This window comes from Armigeres subalbatus, chromosome 3, assembly GCF_024139115.2.
Source record: "Armigeres subalbatus isolate Guangzhou_Male chromosome 3, GZ_Asu_2, whole genome shotgun sequence".
In the NCBI taxonomy this organism is placed as follows: Eukaryota; Metazoa; Arthropoda; class Insecta; order Diptera; family Culicidae; genus Armigeres; species Armigeres subalbatus.
The window spans coordinates 142537597-142561692 of NC_085141.1; the positions used below are offsets into that span (position 1 = coordinate 142537597).

General features: G+C 41.1%; 1 protein-coding gene across 7 annotated transcripts in view; it reads left to right on the forward strand.

Annotated features, from left to right (window-relative positions):
• LOC134227975 (solute carrier family 12 member 1) overlaps nucleotides 1-24096 on the forward strand; it is a 167803-nt gene that overhangs the window by 138068 nt on the left and 5639 nt on the right. For all 7 annotated transcript variants that reach the window (XM_062709698.1, XM_062709695.1, XM_062709694.1 and 4 more), the window contains exons 4-8: nucleotides 9522-10000; nucleotides 10343-10457; nucleotides 19959-20583; nucleotides 20673-21367; nucleotides 21429-22233. In XM_062709698.1, the coding sequence (XP_062565682.1) occupies nucleotides 9666-10000; nucleotides 10343-10457; nucleotides 19959-20583; nucleotides 20673-21367; nucleotides 21429-22233 (2575 nt within the window). In that variant the 5' untranslated portion in view covers nucleotides 9522-9665. The remainder of the gene's footprint in view (nucleotides 1-9521; nucleotides 10001-10342; nucleotides 10458-19958; nucleotides 20584-20672; nucleotides 21368-21428; nucleotides 22234-24096) is intronic.

The following is a 24096-nucleotide window of genomic DNA, read 5'->3' on the forward strand; positions in this document are numbered from 1 at the left end:
TGTTGTGATCGTATTATTTTCCAAGGACATGTACCAGCATGTACCACTTTTAAACCAAATTGACAGACCTTCGGTTACGCGTGTAGATCCTATAGCCTTTCTCCGGGGATTTCTTGGATGACTCGGAACATATACTGTGAACGCATTCTATGCTAAGTACCACAAAGAGCATGTACCGTATTTGAATTTGGATAATAGGCCGAGTAGAGCCTTAGGCTTTACTCCAGAGATTTCTCGAATGATTGAGACCTTACTTCAGGGATTTTTTGCATAACCCGAAACATGTACTGTGAACACCTTGAATTCTAAGAAGTGCAAACATCTTATAGCATTTTTGAAACTGATTGAATGGCCTTTGATTACGCGTGTAGACTCTTAAGCCTTACTTCAAAGATTTCTTGTATAACCATGTACAAAAGCTGTTAACCTTGACAATTGGCAAAAAGAATATGAGTTTACATTTCCAAAACTGTCAAAATTGTCCAAATCGGTTGAAAATTGTTGAAGTTATGGGAATATCAATTTATGGGAACACGGGTACCTTGTCGGCCATCCGCGTGTGTTTTTTTGTTCGCCGCAAAAGGGTTAATGGAGATCATCCAGCAACAGAAGCTGTTGTGGCAGTCGGCAACATAAGCAATGTGCGACGTGGCAATTATTGCTGAGCCGTATCGAATTCCTTCAAATAACGGCAACTGAGTGGCAGATTCATCGGGGATTGCGGCTATCTAAGTGATGAAAAAATGATGGTTGACAGCTCTAGCGAAGGTTTCGTTATCGCCAAAATCAACGTGATCTTCGTGTGTAGCTGCTACGCACCCCAAAGTGGACATTAGAGCAGTATAACCGGATACTGGATGCACTCACGGAGAAGCTGATCGCCGGAAAATCCGTAATCATTGGAGGCAACTTCAATGCTTGGGCAGTGGAATGGGGTAGCAGACTGACCAAAGCCAGAGGTTACAGTTTGCTGGAGGCGCTTGCAAAGCTGGAAGTCAGACTGGGCAACGACGGTACCGTTAGTACATTTCGCAGAGACAGCAGGGAGTCCATCATTGACGTGACGTTTTGCAGCCCGTCGCTGCTGAGAAACATGATCTGGAGAGTTTGTGAGGACTATACCCATAGCGATCACCAGGCGATCCGATATAGTGTTGGAACACGAACGCTGACGGTACGACGGAGGACAAGGTGTAGTTGGCGAAGATGAAAGACGAAGGACTTCGATAAGGATCTTTTCATCGAAGCACTTCGAGCGGACAGCGACGCTACAAACCTTGACGCAGACCAGCTGACGGAAACGCTAGCGAGGGCTTACGATGCGACGATGCCGAGGAAATTAGAGCCAACGAACAGCCGGCGGCCAAATTACTGGTGGAACGAAACTTTTGCCAACCTTCGCGCTGGCTGTCTTAGAGCAAGGAGACACCTATGGAGACACTTTCAGAGGGCAAGGTCTGAATTGATCAGAGAGGAGCGAAAGATAATTTTCCGTGAAGCTAGAGCGGCTTTCAAACGGGTGATCCAAATCAACAAGTCCAACTGCTTCTAGGTGTTGTGCCGAGAAGCTGACGCTGATCCTTGGAGTAACGCCTATCGAGTTGTAACAAAGAAGATCAGGAGTCCAGCGACGCCAGCCGAAATGTGTCCGGACAAGCTGAAGATCATCGTGGACGGCCTATTCCCTTAGCATGGTTCTACGACGTGGCATCGTACGCCGTACGAAGATGAAGACCAATAACCGCTGCAGGTATGTAAGACTCCAATGACGAGCTGTCATTAGTAGCGAAAGGTTTGAAGATTAAGAAAGCTCCGGATCTGGATGGAATTTAAAATGTGGCTCTAAAATCCGCGATTTTGGCGTTTCCGGACCTGTTCAGGATGGTGCTGCAGAAGTGTAGTAGATGGTAATCTTCCGGAAGATCTTGGAAGATCTTGAAACTGGTGCTGCTGATGAAACCAGGAAAACCGCCGGGGAATCCAGCATCGTATAGGCCCATATGTCTGCTGGATACACTGGGGAAGCTTCTGGAATGGGTCATCCTTAATTAACATACACAGTTCACGGAGGGTAAGACTGGCTTATCGGAAAAAACAGTTCGGATTCCGTAAAGGCAGATCGACTGTGGTTGCAATTAGGACAGTCATTGAAGATGCAGAGTGGCGTCCAAGAAGAAGAAGAGCGGAAATCGGTTCTGCGCGGTAGTGACGATTGACTGACGCGGTAGTGACGAAAACGCGTTCAATAGTGCCAGCTGGGAGACCATCGCCGCAGCGTTGCATGGAATGCGAATCCCCGACTTCCTGTGTAAGATCATTAAGAGCTACTTCCTGAACCGGATAAGTCGAGGGGCATAAGTCGATCAGATGAGTCGCTGGAGGAGGTGGAAATGCTGGTGGCGGAAGCGACCGACGCAGTAGAATTCTGGATGAATGGAGTTGAGCTGCAGCTGGTTCACCACAAAACGGAAGTGATGCTGGTCAGTAACTGCAAAGTAATCCAGCGGATGCAGATTACCATCGGAGGACACGACATCCCGTCGATGCGGACTCTGAGACATCTAGATGTGATGATTGATGACCAGTTGAACTTCAACACCCACGTGGACTATTCCTGTGAGATGGACCCATCGGCTCATGCCCAATGTGTCGACGTGGGTGAACAGGGGGCATGTTGAGGTAAACTTTAACCTTACCCAGTTCCTGTCCGGACACGGTTGTTTCCGCGGTGTGACCATGCGTCATCACCATTCTGCCCGGCGTGTATCAATGTAGAGGAGACTCCAGAGCACGTGGCATTCGACTGCCCGAGGTTTGCGGAGGCACGTAGAAGAATGCCTGGCATAAAGGCGGCCAACATCGCAAGGTTCGTGGAATGCGGTAAGCAGAGTCGTGACACAAATACTGTCAGAGCTGCAGCGTCGATGGAGAAGGGACCAGCAAATAAGCGTCGGTGTGAAGGAAAATCCAGCACAGAGAGCAGTGTTTGGTCTCGGGTCGTCGGGGCGCCAGCGAACCGGAAGTCTTCTGCTAACCGAAATCGTTGGCACTCGAACCGCCAACCTGCTGAAGAAAAAAGAAAGAAGAAGGAAGTGCTTCGGGTATACACGGCACCGCCTAGTGCGGACGTCATCCATCACCGGAACTGTCGGACCACCTCTGCAACCCGAAGACGAAGTAGGCGCAATGCGCGAAAGCGTCCCCTGCGATAGCCGCCGGTAGTCGGGACACCATCAGTGCAGAAGTTTCCTTCACCGGAACTGGTGGACCACCCTCGACGCCGGATTCGAGTGAGGAAGTTTGTGGCACGACCGCCGAAGGATCGAGACAACGTAGCAATGGATCTCAGCAAGCCAGTCGGCAAACTAGCCTAAGCTAGGGGCCGGAATTTTAGAAGAAGTGCATGAGCAATTTGTTGCGTCGTTGTCGTCGTTGCTTGCGATCATTATGGAAATCGTTTTCTTCACAGGTCTAATACGCAAACAGCAGGTCCAGTTCCGTACATCATCTTATTGATGGACTAACGTCCTTCGTCTCATAATGGCTCTTAGCTACCAGCCAAATTCGGCACTAGCTTCAATTTATCCTCACATAGAGTTTATATCATATCATTTGAACGGAAGTGTAGCTTCCATAAGTGGATAGTTTTTGGGTTATGAAATAATTTTCATATCTTGCACCTTTTAACAACTAAAGTAGCAATATAGAAGTGGCTTTAATTTTATCGTATTCCTACGTGCTTACTAGAGAATTTGCTTAGGGTTGTGCTGAAATGCAATAACCTGCCGAGAACACCTGTCGGTTATCTGTTACCTAATGTTTGCATCGTAACTTGTTCTATGATTTATTTTACTTGTTGAGTTTTTGTTGAGTTAAAACATTAAATACTAGCTGTTATCAATAAGTAGTAAAACATTTATTACTAACTGTGGTTCAAACTGTGCTGGATAAATTCAATTATTTGGTGAAATAAATGTTTTTTCTGCAACATTGTAGTTGAATATCTGTTAAAGTATGTTACGAAAAGCAAAAAAATACACATTTTCACAGCGTTCGTCCCTATCCTAACACGTCTAATTGATTACAACTGCTAACCCAGAAACATTAACCTTCGTCATCAACCCGTCGCTTCGATTCCATTAAAATCCAATTTTCTTTAAATAAGGAAATATTGTTTCTCTTTTCTGCATCCTTTTACTCGGTTAAGCCTTGTCATGGAATAAGAATATTAAATTTGAAGTCTTCTTCATACACGTTTTTCTCTATAAAGAGCGAATACATACTATGCAAGATGCACCTCTGTGGGGATGTTGTTTAATGATCTTGATGGTTTGTCGATTACTAAGGGTTACCGGAGGTAATATTGGCATAGGATAAAATGTTGGCTCATCATGCAAATATATCAATCATTCAGAGATAACACATCGTTTTGTAGGGAAAAGGGAAATATTTATCACTGCTGCTTTAGAAAAGTGTTTCGAGCACATTTTAATTACACTATGCCATATTCCTGCACCTTTTCAACTGATAAACGCAAAACACTTACGTGAAAAATCACTTTGAGATGGTTTTTTAGCAGCCATGTTTGATCGACTTAAACAGGCAGGCTGTTCAAGATTTGTTTTCCTCTGCCCAATAAAAGAATTTTCTGAATGAACTTACCTATTTTTGCACATCAGATGAACGGATAACAACCACACTAGGTTAGCTAACACATTTATTTCACAATTTCCATTAGTATAGTGACATGATTAACCAAGACTTTTTTGGACAATACTGGGGGCACCCGTAGCCAAATGATGGCTTGCGGTTTTATATTTTGAGCAACAGGAGAAAATCGAAAATCAAAGCATTCCTAATGATAACCCGACTAAAAAATAACTCGATTATACTGACATTTGCTCATATAATAATCCGACGATATAAAGGATTAGGATCGCTTATTCTATTCGAAGTAGAAATACTAGAATAAGAGATCGGCGAAGACGCCATTTTGTTTCCAATCTAACCGTCAAAACGGTTCCAATTCGACTTGTTCACAATATGCATCCATATAAAGCAAGCAAAAAGTTCAAGTGCTGCCAGTATTATTTTCATGATTTCATGAAAACAATGGGGGTGAAACAATTAGCCAGGCAGTTAACGGAGCCTGTAATGCTGGGTAGACACCTTTTCGTGGTGCATTACGGAGTAAGATTCACCACTCTGTACTCTAGTTCTTACTATTCTTGTTAATACTTATGAGTGATGGTAGGAAGAGTATGAAACGACTATAATTTGCTTTTAGATGACCCACCTTTTGCATTTTTTGGATGGAATCAATGGAGTAAATTATAAAAAACATAACTCAATAACAGGCTGGTTTCGAAGCCGACGACATGAATCTTCTAGCTCCAGATCGCTGATTAATTAGGAAAGAAGCGGATACGAATTTGGTGGATCTGCTAAACTCTCTGACTGATTAGAGCTCTGTGTTGAGGTGAGATTTCGAAATGCCAAACGTAGTGAAATCAGATCTCTGTACAAAAACGAGCTCGGAACTCATAAGAATAAGCTAAATTTGTTTGAACTTCAGTTCCGATGCATGGTCAAAATCAGTATTATTCCACTTATTGTTGATGCCGAAAATGATTGAGGGGCGCGCCTTTGAGAGTTGGTGTAAGTTATTCGAATGGTATAAATAGCAGTACCTTAAACTGAAGAGGCCTCACATTAAGTTTGAGAAATAACTGAATAAAAAACGACGACTTCGTTTCTTCTCAATAAAAATGGAGCAGAAAGACATGCACTAAACAAACGACACGGGTATACTACAAAAGTTCAATTAAATGGACGCAGTTATTCATCCTGAACAAAAAAAAAACAAACGGCAACCCATCTTTATCTGAAAAAATCATCCACCTATAGAGCTCATATTGGGAAAATTAGCCAAAATTTTATCGCTTGACACTTTTGGTGGCTTGAACAAGAAATTGTGGGCAATTATCTTTGTTTTCAACTACTTGGCGTAATAACCAAAAGTAGGCAAGTCACCTGATGGCATAACATTGGTTAGAGCTCCAATAGACTAACGCAAAATGAACTCCCTTAAGAAATTATGACGTTTGAGCGGGTCGCATAATGAACGCAAAATGAACTTTTGTTCGAGTCCAATGCCAAAATCCATCGAGTGAGTGAATTTGATGAACTCCTGCACAGGTCTCTATGGTCCAATGCACCAAATGAGCACAATGGCGATTGAGCGGTGCGCTGTTTACTAAAAATGAACACTTGAATGAACTCAATGAATGGAAAAGTACTCATTTTTAGTAAACAGCGCACCGCTCAAAAGTCAATGATGAACTCGGTGCATTGGACCATACACACTTAGAACTTTTTACCGTATACTGTATTTTTTTTACCGAACTTTCAACAGCTGAACGTTCGGTAGTCAGTTCGGTAAATGGATTCCTTGACAATAGACCTGTGGAGCGGTTCATTAAATTCACTCATCCGATGGATTTTGACATTTGAGCGGGTCGTCTTCTCGAACAAAAGTTCATTTTGCGTTCATTATGCGACCCGCTCAAACGTCATAATTTCTTGGGGGAGTTCATTTTGCGTTAGTCTATCCGTCAAATCTTACCGTACGTTCGGTAATTTGAATGCCATGCTTACCGAACGATTCGGTTCTTTTTTGTTTTAATTTCTTTCGGATGTTTTAGAAAATTATCAATTCTCTAGGACAGCGGTTCTCAACCTGGGGTACATGTACCCCTAGGGGTACCTTCGCTGGCCCTAGGGGGTACCTCGGGCCAAAATGCGTAATGGCGGATGTGTAAAAAATAAAAACTTTTTGATAAAGTTCTGATAATTTTTGATTCTAAGACTTTGTATTGTACATATTATGCTTTGTACATATATCAGTAAATCAAAGATTTTGAATCCTGCTTTTCCCAAGCGGCACAGTGTATAAAAAGCTGTGGGACAAAAAATCAAAGGCACAAAACGTCGAATAAACAAATTTTAAAAATCTTCAATGCAATCTACCTGATCGAGACAAAATATTGAATAATATGTTAAGAATACGAAATCCTCCATTTGAGAGACATGAAGGCTTTTGTCTGGAAAGCTCAGTAGCTTCGTTGCATGAGGTTTGGAATACTTCTTTTAAGAGACTTGGAAGCCTTTTTTCAGGAGGCTTGGGAGCCATTTTTCAAAAAGCTTGGGGCCTCCTTTCAAGAGGCTCGGAAGCCACCTTTCAAAAGGCTCGGAGGCCTCCTTTCAAGAGGCTCACAATTCTTCTTTCAAAAGACTTGGAGGACTCCTTTCAAGCGGCTCAAAAGCCTACTTTCAAGAGGCTCGGGGACCTCCTTTCTTGAGGCTCTATTTAAGAGACTTCAGAGTCTCCCTTCAATAGTCTGGGGTGTCTTCTTTAAAAATGCTCAAAAACATCCTTTTAAGAGGCTTAGAATTCTTTTTTCAAGAGGCTTGGAAGCCGCCTTTCAAGAGGTACGGAACCTCCTTTCAAAAGGCTCGAAAACTTACTTTCAAAAGACTCGCAAGCCTACTTCCAAGATGCTCGGAAACCTCGCTTCAAGAGGTTTAAAATTCTTTTTTCAAAAGGCTCGGAAGTCTCCTTTCAAGAGGCTCTCAAGACTATTTTCAAAACAGCTCGGAAGTCTACTTTAAAGAAGCTCGGAAGCCTCCTTTCAAGAGGCTCTTCTTAAGAGGCTTGGAAGTATCCCCTCAAGAGACTTTTAAGTCTGTTTAAAAGATGCTCAGAAGCCTCTTTTTAAGAGGCTTGGAAACCATCTTTTAAGAGGCTCGGAAGCCATCTTTTAAGAAGCTCGGAAGTCTCCTTTCAAAAGGCTCGAAAGTCAGCTTTCAAGGCTCGGATAGCCTCTTGTAAGAGGCTCGGAGACTTTCTTTGAAGAAGTTCGGAAGCCTTGTTTCAAGAAGCACGGAAGCCTCCTTTTTAGAGGCTCGGAAGTCTCCTTTCAAGTTGCTATGAATTATTCTTTTAAGAGGCTTAGAAGTCTCCGTTCAAGAGGCTCAGAAGCCTACTTATAAGAGGCTCTCTTTAAAAGGCTTGGGAGTAGACTACAATAGACTTGAAAACCTCCTTTAAATATGCTCAGACGCCACCTTTTAAGAGGCTTGAAAGTCTGCTTTCAAGCTGCTCGGAGAGTTCTCTCAAGAGAGGCTCGGAAACCTTCTTTCAAGAGGCTATGAAGCCTTGTTCCAAGAAGCTCGGGAGCCCTTTTTTCAGGAGACACGAAAGCCTACTTTCAAAAGGCTCGGAAGCCTTGTTTCAAGAGTTTCGGAATTATTCGTTCGAGTAGCTTGAAAACCTCCTTTCAAGGGTCTGATAAGCGTCCTTTCAACATGCTCAGAAGCCTCCTTTTAAGAGGCTCGAAAAGCTCCAAAAGTCCTCAAAGTATTGTAGTAAGGTTGATGTATAAACGTAATTTGAATTGAAAAGTTTCACGGAATAACGAACATTTCAGACAACTTTTTGGAGAACCATATATCCCGTTAGTTTTCAGGTCCGTTTTGCATATATCTTGAGAGTTATGCTTATTTTTATTTACGAAAAAATATAGGGGGTACCTCAATAAATGAAAAAATTGAAAGGGGTACCACTTAAGAAAAAGGTTGAGAACCGCTGCTCTAGGAAATATATAATAATCAGTAATTATTTTACCATCACAATCATTTTATTGGCGCCATAAAAAAAAATCAATGAAGCAGCCGAGGTTGCAGTATACCGCCTTCTATGTTATTTTACGAAAGTTCGGTATAGGTTCTGATCAGTGGCGTAGCCACGGTGGTGGTTTTGGACATAACCCCCCCCAGAGACAAAATTTTTAGAAGAAATTTTTTTTTCATATAAAAAAATGTTCAGAAACCCCTCTCCCCCAGACCAATTTTCTGGCTACGCCACTGGTTCTGATGTAATTTAACGAATTGTTCGGTAATGTTCTTACCGTATTCGGCGATAATTTGTCAATACCGTGCGAATTGTAATGTGTATGCTGATATCTTCTTCTTCTTCGTTGACATAACATACCCCACTGGGACATTGCCGCCTCGCAGTGTTTATTAAGCACTTCCACATTTATTAACTGCGAGGTTTCTAAACCAAGTTACCATTTCTGCATTCGTATATTATGAGGCTAATAGTATGATACTTGTATTCCCAGGGAAGTCGAAATCCGAAAATTGACTAGACCGGCACGGGAATCGAATCCAGCCACTCTCAGCGTGGCCTTGCTTTGGAGGAGGGCCTTATGCGGATGTACAACGCAAAATATGCTCAGCCGCAGCATAATAGGCTAAGGTTTGAGCCATATACCCTAGTCAGCACAAAGAAAGCTTCTATACTTGTCGTATGAGAAATTTGTACTATTTCATTTAATTCCGCTACTTTATTTTCATATCAAAGTTTCGATAATTTGTTCAAAATTTTGTCGATAAAAATAATCTTCAAAGTACTGTAACTTAGTATTGATCACATATTTTTTGTTCGTTTTTTTCAGATTGGCGAATGGTTTCTTCCTTAATTTTTTCTTCACATTCAAAATTTGAAGCATTCCTCAAATACTGATCGTTCCGAGGGCAACCACCTCGGGCCCATCAAACAGCCTCTATCCTGGAGATAAAATTCTAACACACGATCGCAAATGTCAAAACCGAAAGACGTGGAAATGAACACAATGCACCGGGTTGATTCGGCCAATCGATTCCAGGTCAATCCAGTCAGTCTTGATCACCCAGATGGTGGTGGTGGCGGTACCAACGGCCACGCAGATGCCACCACCGATGATGACACATTCCCGGAAGAGCTGGTTAAACGTCGGACATCGAGGCTCCAGTCATTGCGGACCAGCTTCCGCGACAAGGAGCGAAAGAACTCCCAAACCACACGTTTCAAGATGGAAAATGGGAACGCGTCCGATTCCAACGAAGACGAAGAGGACAATTTGATAGACGATAACAAATACGCAAGGAGCTTCAGGTGAGTTGAATTATGGTCGTGAAACCGAGCAGAAACAACTCAGACAGGAATGACTTATTACCTAGCGCTAGAATTTAGATTTTAGTGCAGACAGGAATAAGTTTTTACATAAAGCTAGAATTTAGATAGAGATTAGATTTCATGTTTTAAACATAATAAGTGTAAAATATACCGAACAACGTGGAGGCAAATCCTATGTGCTGCATAGGCCACTCCGGCCTATGTTTATTAAATAAATAAATATAATAGCTTATGCAATTAGTCTGATTTGAAACGCTCTAATTTGATAATTTTATTAGAAATAATATTTACGTAATCAATTTATATCGTCCCCACTTCCAGACACTTCACAAGAGAAGCCCTACCACGGGCCGATAACTACAGGAACATCCTCTCCTTCCAAGCCAACAATCGCCCTACTTTGGATGAGCTTCACCATGCTTCAATCACGAATAAGGTAAGGCATTTCCCTACATGGGCTTATCCAATCGAAAGTGAATTCCTTCACGTTAATATTCGCATACCACGTGTAACCCCATCATCGAAAACACTGAATCTTTATTTGTCAAAAGCCAATTCGTTGGAAGAATGAAAGGACTGTCGTCCACAGCGACCGTCTCTACCTTCTAGGAAATTCGAAAAGGTAGTCGTCTTTGATTGTCTGTTCCGCATTGGTAAATCGGCTTCTTTGCATACATTACCCTACAGATGATTATTTCACAAATTTTGAAAGCTAACTGTGGAAAAGGTACACCTGTTGTGACCCATCTTATCAGAAAATCCGTTATTTGGAGCATATTTCTAGTGCACTGTAGGTTGGCACGTGATCGTAATAATCTTTTTCTATTTCTCCCTTCAAGGGCTCTACATTCCAATTAGAATTTGGCCTTCTTTTTAAAACAGATTTTTTTAAACTAATTTTAATGCATTCATCATACATTTTTAGTTATTATTAATACAATTAAATTGCCTCTAGCTGTTATGATTTTTCCTCTGGTTGAATTGAATCATGTAGGAATGACAATGTTTTTAACTTAAATTAATCCTAATTAAAACTAAGGGTACAAGGAGCTGATCGTTGCTATAGAAAATTGCAATGATTTTTGTCTGAAATTGGAAATTATTCTATTGGATATTTGCTGCAATGTCTCAATATAAGAAATTCAATGAAGTTTATTGATGCTAACCAGGGAGGTAACTTCAGAATCATCACTTGTCATAAGACGAGTTTGTACCTTCCCATTTAATTCCTGAACTGACTGACTTGACTGAAGTCGAGTCAAGTTCGAGACACTGAAGACGACCTTACTGTTGAGGTCGAAATACGTATCTGTCAAGGTACAATCAAGTGGTGGAATTAAATGGGAAGGTACAAACTCGTCTTATGACAGGTGAAGACATTCCACTAAAAAGCTCAAAATAATTTTCTTCAGAATCATTTTTAAGATTTTATTTTGAATCCTCAGAAGTGCCTTCAGAAAGTTATTAATTGGAAGCTTTTCTATGCGTGCCACTGCATCATATTTTGTATTTTGTATCTTTTGAGGGAAGCACAATAGATACACTTAGACCGGGAAGTCGAGAATGTTTTCTTCCTGAAAACATTCAAGACTAGACCGATAATCGAATTAGTCAACTATGGATTGGCAATCCAACGCCTTTACTTATGGTTGTTTGATTTTGTGTAGATGATTTTATTCGACGACAGTATGGGCCGGTTCAAAATTGTAAAAATCGTGAATTTTCAGAATTTAGAAAAAAAAATCGAGAACGTCAAGTCTATATTCCAATAAGTTTTGCGTGGAAATTTAGTAAAATTTCCTAATTGATAACCTTGAAATACTCCAAAGAACTCTCCGTGATAATTCCGATGCTTTTCTTGAAAATTCCATGCAATATCCCGCTGAATAATCATCTGTTGAAATCCCAAGATTTTTCTTCTAAATTCCAGAAGTTTCCCCGTTAAAAAACCCGAGTAATTTTTCGTGAAAATTTAGAATTATTTCCTGAGGTAATTTTTAGTTTAAACGGACATTCCGAAATATTTCCCGTGGAAATTCAGAATGGTTTCCTACGATATTTTTTAATTTCTCTTGCAAATTTGGAGGAATTTCTTGAGGAAATTTAAATAAATCTTATGGACATTCCAAAAAATATTTTCGGTGGAAGTTTAGAGAATTTTCAGTTGAACTTTCTGTGAACTTCTCGTAAAAAAACGTATAAATTTTCATGAAAATTAAAAAGACTTTTTTACAAAACTTGCATTTTTTTGTGGAAACTGTTTTTGGTGGGAAATTCAAATAATTTCTCGTGGAAGTTTTCAACAATTCAAAATAAAAATTTCTAAAATTTTCCATCAATAATTCCAAAGAATTTACATTAGAACTGCCGAAGAAATTTACGAATGAGAATTTTCCACGGGCATTTCAAATAATTTTGCTTATATTTGCAAAGAATTCCTCGCGAAAATTCCGAAGAATTTTCGAAATTCAGCAAAAAATTTCGGGGACTTCCCAGAAAATCTCCATTGAATATTCAAAATGCTTTCTCGCGGAAATTTCGGAGAATTCCCTTTACAAGTTCCAAGGAATATCTTTTGGGCATTCCAAAGACTTTTTCTTGAATATTCCAAAATGCTTCCTTTGTAAATTCGAAAAATCCGTTAAAGTACGACATAATTTGCATAGTTTGCAAATAAGGTCCTGCCAAAAATCAAACGAAATTCTAGTAGGAATCTGCAGTAAAATCCAAGTGAAGACTTTGAAAAAAATTCGAAAGTTTTTATAGCATACCTTGGAGAATTTTCCTGCTCAACACAGAAGAATTTCCTGGTGAAATCCATGACAGTTTTAGGCCGTAGCTCAGACTTTTACTTTAGTGAAATTCATTAAATTTTTAAGGAGAAATGCAAGAGTAAGTCTTGGTAAGTCTGGTAAGTCGGTAAAGTCTTGCAAAAAAAAACCGGAACATCCTAGAAAAATGAAACAAGTGAACTTCGCACGAAGTTGATGTATAAATCGCTTTTAAAAAACATAAAATCCAAAAGTCCACGTAGACTTTTGATATACCCCCCCCCCCGTCCCCCTTCGTAGACTATCGTTGACTTTTTCGAAACCCCTCCCTCCCCCTCAAGAGTCTACGTGGTTTATGGACAGCCCCTATGATGACTTCCATTGGGTTTCGAGCTTATGAAGAAATCAGAACGCTGATGAAAATACCTGCCGTAACTCTACAATTAACCAACAAAAATGGGTCATTGAGACATTTCAACTTGACCAACATTAGGACAAGGCACGACAAGGTTTGTCATATGAATGCAAAAGCAAAAAAAATACTGCAAGCCAGTCTACCTTACTACTTCGAGAGCCATCTAAGCACTCACAATGTCGATCACAAGGTTAACTGAAAACATTTGTAAAATATGATGACAATATTATGGTCGTCATTCTCAAATTGAAATCTCCCATAGTGAAGATTCAGCGTGATGTAAAAATTAATTAATTGTGATCCCAATTATCAGTCGACCCGGCGCTTTGCTCGAGATGGACGGCAAAACCCCTTCATCCAACCGACTCCGCGGATACGATGTGACCTATAACACCTCATTCATTAATTGATAAAAATTGCCAGGTCCATCCATCCATTCATTCATTCCGTAGGTTAGTCATTCATGTGAGAGTATTGTGTTAAATGACCATTCGATAGGCGTTAGGGTGTCCAAAAAAGCTGAATGTTGCAAAAGTTGAAACCTATCGACGGTTTTATTCATGACTGGTATTAGAACGGGATCTCCAGTTAACCTTGCGAGCAAAGGCATAGGATTGGCAGTTCGGAGATGGCGAGTTTGAACCTCGGTCTGACTCAGGATGTTTTCGGGTGGGAATCATTGTCGGCTCCCTGAGCATAGCGCATCCATTGTACCGAACCGATCTGCTCTACTATCAATAGTAAATATAGGTCAAACATACCTTTAAATAACACACTTTTCTAAACACGTGTTTAAACATTCGTTGCATTCGACGGGAATACAGATCTTTTTTTGGACATTGAAATGAACGAAAATTGGAAAATTGGCTTCTCACAGAAGCGCGTTTTTTCCATTACACACTAATGTGAATGAATAAATGAAAAAATGCGATTCTATAGGATTCTAGCTTTTTGTGCCACTCTGAGGTGCATGTTCAGCCCTCTTTCTGACAACGCGATGGCACGGCGAGGTTAATTGGTATTAACAGTATGTGCTCTGGAATGAATGAGCTCTTTACAATTGTTCAATGAGATTGCCACACGTAACGAAGTGGTCTAATTAAATTCAGTGTGATGAATTGCCACAACACATATTTTTTGAGTTTTGAGCAATGTTTATTTCGTTTTCCGATGAATAAGCGAAATTCTTCCAACGTTTTAACTTTCTACAGGTCTCGACGACATGTACTATATCACAAAATCCTATAAGGACTAGTTTTCTTTTCTTTATTATCGTGATTTTTTGTTCATCACATATTAGGACTAAATGATACTTCTACCTATATAATCCACGATTTTCTTTGTGCTTCTCGGACTGAAAAATAAATGGCGAGTTATTTTTACCTTCCACTGACTCCCACACCAAAGAGCTCACACAGAAAGCCCATTGGTAGTGAACACTCACTAAGGGAAGATCCATTAATAACGTAACGCAAAAATTGGCCATTTTCAACCCTCCCTCCCCCCAATGTATATATAATCCACGATTTTCTTTGTGCGAGTTATTTTTACCTTCCACTGACTCCCACACCAAAGAGCTCACACAGAAAGCCCATTGGTAGTGAACACTTACTAAGGGAAGATCCATTAATAACGTAACGCAAAAATTGGCCATTTTCAACCCTCCCTCCCCCCTATGTCACACTTTTTGTATGAATCATTAATTTTTTTTTGAATGGATTGTCACACTTCGGCCAAACCTCTCCTCCCCCCTCTGAGCGTTACGTAATTTATGAATGCTCCCTAATGAAAGTACAAAAAGCGCAGGAATTAATTACATACAAGATGAAACAAGTGAAAACTCAGTGGAACTTAGTTCCTTAGAAGGGTTTCACGAATAGTAAAATTAGGATTTAGAAACTACAGTGATAACGTTTGTGGCTTCAGAAATTGTAAAAGTTCTACAAGTAGAAGCCGTGATACCATCAAATTATCACATTAATAATTGGATTAGCAAAATTTAAGAGTCGTGTACCATCTGTACATAGCATTCAAAAATTTGTTCATCCATCATTAAAAAAACTCTAAAACAGTCCTCCCACTAATTCAGAGCAACCGAGCTGAAATAATTTATTCATTGCTGGGTGTCAAACCAAAAAGAGCATTTACCTTACTACTAGGAGTGTGAATCTTGAAGTCAGGGAAGAACGCTAAGCTCCATTTCAACTTGGTTTGTCTTGGCGCCTGTGGGGCGGTTCAAATATGACGTCCACCACTTTTTGAGATTTGTAGACCCATCATCCCCCCTCTGTGACGCTTTTTCATATAAATGGTATATGTACTGTCACCTGTGAAAACTGTGACGTTATTATTGAACGAACCCTGTATGTATTTAGGTACCATGCATTTGAAATCCGTGGAGGTGAATAGTGCAGTATAAAGTTATGCGAGATATTATTTCAAGATGCTTCTTCTCCTATAATGGTTTTACATTTCAACTGGAGCTTGGACTGCTTTTCAACTTAGTGTTCTAATCGAATTTCCACAGTTATTAATTGATAACCTTTCTGCCATCGCAGCACTATGTATCTTGTGTGGCACAATAGACGGAATATACCAAGGGAGTCCAATATGTTACCCACCCAGTATTATCCTACATCTTTACTCGCAAGGCTAATTACAGACCCGAGATGTTATGGAACGATGATTCCATTCACCATGGGGAACGGTAGACTAATAAATTATTCGCATGAGCTTTTAATTGGGATTTGAATTTTCACTAAGAAGAGAATATTTGAACGTGGCGAATAGATTGCTGTTCAGACTTATGACTATGTTTCCTCTTTTATTGATTAAAATAGAAATGGTATGGTTACGAACTACGTTTGCATTCGTTGTGATAAAGCCACTTCCAGCGTCTTCTGGGCCAAAATGACCGAGCATAAATCAAATCTATGGTACATATATCCGTTTGATTTTAGATTTATAAAATTCTTATACAATTCCTCATGATGCATTTTTATATTAATATAGCTCTATTTACGTCTTGAATATTTCTACAGAAAATTGTTTTGGAAGATCTCCAGTGGCGAAAACTTTGTAACCATCCGTAAACATTTAAAAAAGTTATTGGTTAAATTCTGGATAGTAACTTGGGACGATACTATGACGATACTACAGTATGAAAAAATATGAACGGGGGGCTGGGGGTGGGGGTTATTTTCACATGGAAAACGTTGTTTTATTGGGGATCGGGGTAAGTGAAAATACGGGGTACTGTGGCTATTACTTTTATTTAAATGCAATTGATTTCCAACAAAATAGTTAATTCTATATTTATCATTGATGTTGAAAGTGAATATTTTGAGCAATTAAGTAATTGTGTGACATCGTAAACCATTTAAAAGTTTTAATTAAAGCCAAAATCTGCTATTTTCACTTGCCTTTGAGTTTTAAGATACATGGGGCAAGTGGGACATATTTGAACAACAATTTTCGATTTTAACTGTTTTTAGATTGTTATCTAGTAAAAATAACTTCGACACTCGTATAATACATATTAATATATATTATCATATGGATCTGAATATGATGCAGTTTGATATCGTTGGTTTCGTTGTTAAAAGTTAATTATACAATTAATTGCCAAATGTGTATTCTACATTCTGAAAATGAACTCCCGCATGAAAAAGAGCAATGTATGCGATGTTTTTCCGTTTACAGAGCAATAATTTCTTTATTCTACAATACGTCAACAGGTTTTATCTTGTGATTTGTTATTTTCAAACTTCGCATCAGATTTACAGATTATCAGATAAATAAAGTGCTTAACACATAAGTTGACAATTTCGTTCTATTACAAATATACAGCACTGAGTATCGCCTGAATAAAAACGTTTCTTTCGAGGTACTGATATATGTAATAATTTGTTTTCTAAACAGAGACATATCCATTCGAAAAGTGAATGAAGATTTGCATTTGCTACAAAAGAAAGCTAATGGAAGGCAAGACAACAGACAATTAAACATCGGATCAGCTTCAGCTATGGCAGCTAATGCACGGAAACGGATTTCCGGATAAACTGATACGGTTGATCAAGGCGATGATGGATCGGGTGGTGTGCGTAGTTTGAGTTTCAGGGGCATTCTCAAGTCCCTTCGAAACGCGCCGAGGGTCACGGCAAGGTGATGCACTTTCGTGTCTGCTATTCAACATTGCTTTGGAGGGAGTAATACGAAGGGCAGGGATTGACACGAGTGGTACGATTTTAACGAAGTCCGACCAGATATTTGGTTTCGCCGACGACATTGATATTATGGCACGTAACTTTGAGAGGATGGAGGAAGCCTACATCAGACTGTAAAGCGAAGCTAGAAGGATTTGAATAGTCATCAACACGTCAAAGACGAAGTACATGATAGGAAGAGGCTCAAGAGAGGACAACGTAAGCAACCCACTACAAGTTTGTATTGGTCGAAATCGAGGTGATTGAAGAAGATACACGCTCACTAATGACCTCCGATAACGATACCAGCAGAGAAATTCGGAGACGCATCATGGCAGGAAATCGTACGTTCTGTAGACTCTGCAAAACGCTCCGATCAAATAGAATTCACCACCGTACCAAACTGACTATCTTCAAAACGCTTATTCGACTGGTAGTTCTCTATGGACACGAGACCTGGACAATGCTCGTGGAGGACCAACGCGCACTGGAAGTTTTCGAAAGAAAAGTGATGTGTACCATCTGTGGTGAGGTGCAGATGCTGGGAGCTACGGAATCGGACCACCAGATGGAGATGGTAGTGGTGGTGTTGCCAGTCGACGAGGACTACGATGACAGAATTGAGCTATCGGGATGGCGGTTGGTAGCTTTATTTTTCCAGTCACTGGTGACAGATGGCGGAACTGTCACTGACGGCTTTCGATCGACGAGATGCGCGATGATATCCGGGAAATCTGCCTCCGGACACTTCTGTCGAGAATAGAAGAAAGGTCGGCTCCAGTGCTGTTGGCGAACAATAGAGGGCTGGGTGATATTTTGCCCACTCAGTCCAAACTATTAGGGACCCCACACACGCTCTGACATATTGTTCAACTTTGACTCCGCCTTAGCAAACTTGGTGCGGTTGGAGTAAGGCCGGACCGTATGTGGGCAAGTTGTACGACTGTTGGACAGACGGTTTCAAAGTTGTAAAGTTCGTCGGATGAAATCAAAACCGTTTGATTTTGCTGAGACTTCTGGTGGGCGGAGTCAAATGTTATACAAGCAAGTTGCATTGTGTGTAGTGCTGTTGTACAACACTGTTGCTTTCGATTTCTCTGGTTTCCACTTCCAATATCCAGGAGGACGGGATTTCTTTAAATCTTATCGTTATCGAACCCTGAGTATGGTATTGATGTTTTGACCACACACTGACCATTGTGACCACCGGGTGATCCCTTGGAAGATCCGAAACATCCATAAAATGATCAATTCGAAAATTTTATCTTAGAGCGGCGAGATTTTTTTACTCATTTATTGTCGAACCCTGAGTACGGAATTGATTTTGTGGCCCACACACGAACCATTTTGGCATGCCGGTTCTATGGAAGATCCGAAACATCCGTAAAAATTAACAATCCGTAAATTTCGTCGTGGAACACCGTGATTTTTTGATGAATTGATGTTGTGATCCACACACGGACCATTGTAGCCACCGGGTTGACCCATGGAAGATCCGGAACATTCGCAAAAATGGTCGATTCGTAAATTTCATTTTCTTGGCACATCAAGGGAAGTTTTTTTTATGTCTTCATTATCGAGACTTTCGGCCCAAGGCTAGCTCGTTCCGTATACAAGGGAAGTTAATCGTGCCGGTATAATGGAAACACGTCTGTCTTCAGCTGTGGTCAGCAGATCGACCAGCATCTCTTCGGTCGGACAATACAGATAATTGATGGCTCCAGTCTGCTCCATATTCTTGGCAAATGGAATTTTGTCGCAATATGTTTGGTCCGATTGCTGAACTTCTCCTCCAGCTTAGATTCCAGTGTCCAAAGGAATGTTCGAAGGTTTAGCATCTTCCAGTCCAACAGATTCCACCACTTGCATTGACTTTGGTGAAAGTCTCCAGCTTCATCCAACGCCACTTAAATGCCGAGGTAATGTAGGACATCCCCAAGGTAATTGATTCCGATGTTGCCGTTGAGCGTTGCTTCCAAGGTTTTGGTGATCTGGCCATCCTAACTTGCTACAATCAGGTCATTTACGTAAACGAGAACGTAACACCACCTTTCTTTAAACTGTTTTCGATACAAGCAAGGATCCGCATCATACTATTGCAAACCTGCTAGTTTGAGGACCTCTTGAAGACGATGATTCCACGAGCGGGCAGCCTGCTTCAAATTATAAGGGCTTTTCATTAATCGGCAGACCTTGCTCTCCATACCAGCAACTGCAAATCCAGGGGTAGTCCAAAAAAAAATCTCTCTCAGCAATTGCAGCAATCGTTCCATTTCGGATGTTCTTCCAGGGGACCATCCGGTAGCCACAATAGTCGACGTATGGGTATGGGTCACAACATAAATTCCACAATCAGGGTTCGACAAAAAATGGTTATGGGTTCGAGTCCCATCGAAGGGAAAGTGGTTACCTCCAATACATTTTTCATTTCAAAATCTTCCACACAATGTACATATTCACATCGGAGTTTTCAGAACTTAGCAGGTTAACTGGTCGCCCCATTCTCAGAGATAACTGCAACCGATTCCTTTTCTTGTTCATTCCAGGAAACCATGCGGCGCGGAACGGTCCACGTGGATGTGGGCGAGGGAGAGGGCTTCCTGAAGTTCGGTTGGATCAAGGGCGTCCTGATGCGCTGCCTGTTGAACATCTGGGGCGTGATGTTGTTCCTGCGACTGAGTTGGGTCGTCGGCCAGGCCGGCGTCATCCAGGGGGTGGTACTGATTTCGACTACCACCGTAGTGACGGTGATTACCGCCCTCTCGATGTCGGCCATCAGCACGAACGGTGTGATAAAGGGTGGTGGGACGTACTACATGATATCACGCTCGTTGGGACCGGAGTTTGGCGGGTCGATCGGGTTGATTTTCTCGCTGGCCAACGCCGTTGCCTGTGCTATGTACGTGGTCGGGTTCTGCGAATCAATGACCGACATGTTGACATCGTTCGGACTGGCAATAATCGACGGTGGAGTACAGGACATTCGGATCATTGGAGTGATCACGGTTGTGATATTGCTGGGTATCGTCGTTATTGGAATGGAGTGGGAGGCTAAGGCGCAGGTCGTTTTGCTGATCATTCTGTTGATTGCCATTGCTGATTTTATGATTGGAACTATTATTGGACCTAAGTCAGATTTGGATATTGCTAGAGGATTTGTTGGCTATAATGGTAAGATTATCTGCAGAGAAAAAAAATTCAATCTTATTAAATATTTGTTGGCTTTCAAACCATTTTAAAATTTATTCTCTCATTTACAGGAACCCTTCTTATGGAAAATTTACAATCCGATTATCGGCCGGTTAAGGGCACGGTTCACGATTTCTTCTCAGTTTTCGCCATTTTCTTCCCAGCTGCAACTGGTATTCTGGCAGGTGCTAACATCAGCGGAGATTTGAAGGACCCCTCGAAGGCCATTCCCAAGGGTACCATCCTGGCCATCGTACTGACGTCCTTATCGTACGTTACAATGGCCGTTATGGCTGGTGCAACAGTAGTGCGTGACGCCACCGGAAACGTCACCGATATGGCTAATGGATCTTGGGCATTCGCTGAGTGTGCTCCTGAAGAGTGTAAATACGGCTTGCACAATTCGTTCCAGGTCATGGAGCTGGCATCCGCTTTCGGACCCATCATTTACGCTGGTTGTTTTGCAGCTACTTTGTCCTCAGCTCTCGCCAGTTTGGTGTCCGCACCGAAGGTCTTTCAAGCACTCTGCAAGGACAAACTCTACCCGAAGATCGGCTGGTTCGGCAAGGGTTTCGGACCGAACAACGAACCAGTCCGGGGATACATTCTGACCTTTGTGATTTCTGTAGCTGTGATTCTGATTGGTGAGCTGAATTTGATCGCTCCCTTGATTTCGAATTTCTTCCTTGCTGCCTACTGCCTGGTGAACTTCAGCACATTCCATGCCAGCATAGCAAAGCCCGTTGGTTGGCGACCAACATTCAAGGTTTATGATCCAATACTGTGTCTCAACTCCCAAAATTTAAAATGCTTATGTTCTCTTTCAGTATTACAACAAGTGGCTCAGTTTGATTGGTACAATTTTGTGTATTGCCGTAATGTTTTTGATTTCATGGCCGACGGCTTTGATAACATTCGCAGTTGTAGTCACTTTGTACCTTTTCGTATCCTACCGAAAGCCGGATGTTAACTGGGGATCAACAACGCAAGCGCAAATCTACAAGAATGCCCTTTTGTCTGTGCAGCAGCTCAACAATGTGGAAGATCACGTCAAGAATTATCGGCCACAAATCTTAGTTATGTCCGGTCACCCAGGCAGCCGACCACTGTTGGTCCACTTTTCCTACCTGCTAACTAAGAATCTTTCGTTGATGGTTTGCGGTCAGGTGAACAAAGCACAAACATCCCAGAAGTTCCGAAACTATCTTCAACGGAAAGCCAACGATTGGTTCCGCCGGCACAAGGTTAAGGGTTTCTACACTTACGTGGATGATAATGATTTCGAAACAGGAACTCGTGCGGCCATGCAAGCAAGCGGAATAGGCAAGCTGCGCCCCAACCTGCTGTTGCTGGGCTATAAGAACGATTGGAAGAAATGCGATTCGGTTGAACTGGAACAGTACTTCACAGTGGTGCACAAAGCTTTAGACATGTACTTATCGGTGGCGATTTTGAGAGTTGCCAAAGGTTTGGATTACGCTCAGGTGCTTGGGGAGGACACCGTGGCAAAGCAAATTAGCGAGACGCCTCGCACGCTGCTGCACAACGATAGCTCGAACGATCTGGCTGGACAGAATAAGATAAGTTCGTTGCACGGAAGCTGTGACTCTTTGAGTCGCAACATATCGCAAGGTAATTGGATAAAACATAAGTTACTAATACTGTATATGCAAGATCATGAAATGTCATTTAACGTAATGTAAAAGTTACATTTATTTAAAATAAGGCATGTGAAGCACCAATCAGACCTACAACCACTTGTCATCAGGAAAATTAAAGACAAAACAAAACAAAAAGATAAGACGTCAGGAACCACTTGTCATTAGGGATCCTACATTCAGAGATATGCGAAAGCGGCCATCTTGAGCCAATCGAGCATTGAGAACTGTCAAAATCTGAGCCAAATGAACATCGTTATTGTTGCAGATCGAAAAGTATTGCGATTTTGGTGAAATAGATTTAATGAAAAGTTTTATAGAATAAACAATTTGTTTTGCTTTCGTAAGTAAAAGTATTATAGTTGATGCCTTATATCGTGTTCATTCGTATTGCTCTTTAATTTTAGCGATAATGCACTGCTAGAGGCTGGACAAAATAATCAAAAAGTGTCTTCGAATGTAAAGTCATGTGCAAGCCTAAACATTTTTCACTGCGGCAAGTGCTGGCAGCGTTTGTTTACGAAAGTAACAGCGTTGCTAAATCGTCTGGAAAGTATTCGCACATCTCTTAATATAGGATCCCTACTTGTCATCAGGAAAATTAAAGACAAAACAAAACAAAAAGATAAGACGTCAGGAAGACAAGGAGACTAGAAGGCAAGAAGACTAGAAGAAATAGACAGGATCGCCGTTTCCGACCAGAGGTCACATAGACTGAATACTTAACACCTAAGATTAATTAACGGATAGAACATTTACACAACCCCCAGTGGACCAGTGGAGAATTGTTCACTTTACTTCACTTTCTCCTTATTAGGGCTGGAATCGAACCCACACTCCACAGCACGCAAATGCGCCCAGACGACTGTCGCCGCTAGCCGCACGCAGATAGAGGTGTGCGCCGGTCCGAAAATCGTCGTCGGCGACGTTTGTCATAATTTTCGTCGACTGTTTTGGCGTTTTCGACGTCACACCGAAACCCACATTTGCCAACGTCGGCGACATAAATCGAAATTTTTTTCATTACGATCTTTTCTTAAAGATTTTTTTTTATATTTTCATGACATTAGCAGGAGAATTATTTGAATGTCGCTTGACAAGTGTGGTGAACATCCCCAGAAAATTCTTCTTAGTTTTCCCAATATTTTTTTTCTGATTTTCCAAAAAAAAGTTTGATGTTTTCGCGGAAAATTATTTGGATTTTCCACAGACAATTCTTTGAAACTTCCATGCGACATTTTTGTATGAAGATGAAAGACATGTCAACGTATCTCCGAATGAAACGAAATCTGAGGTAGATCCGGTGATGCAATTGTGAAACCCATCAGAAAATCAAAGTGTTCCAAAGCGTTCCAAAGTTGTTCCAAAGTTAAAAGCAAAGTGTATAATAGGGGGAAAGTTTTTGCTGCAGCACATTTAGTAGCGGATCGAACTTATTTTTTCTGAAGAATCGAGGTTCTATTCTTCCAGATAGCCGCGTTTTCCGAATGATGAAAACAAGTTTGCACACACCTGGTAAGCACCAACGACGATAATGTAAGATTTAATAAGGGTTTAAGAAAATCCGAGTTTTAATTTATTTCCTCGATCGGTAGCACCAATTTCCGGCTTCCACTCGTCGAGCCCAGTGGCGCCGGGAGTGAGTAGGACAAGTAGGACATGTCCTACACGCCCGTTTCATATCACTCAGAGACTGTACGCATGAATTTTCCTGGATGGGACAGTCAAGGCCTTGTCCTACCCATGGTTATGGTAAAAACATATTACCTAGGTAACTATTTTACTTGTAATACTGTCTTGATTTTCTAAGTATTCAAAATATCATCAAACGTTAGAC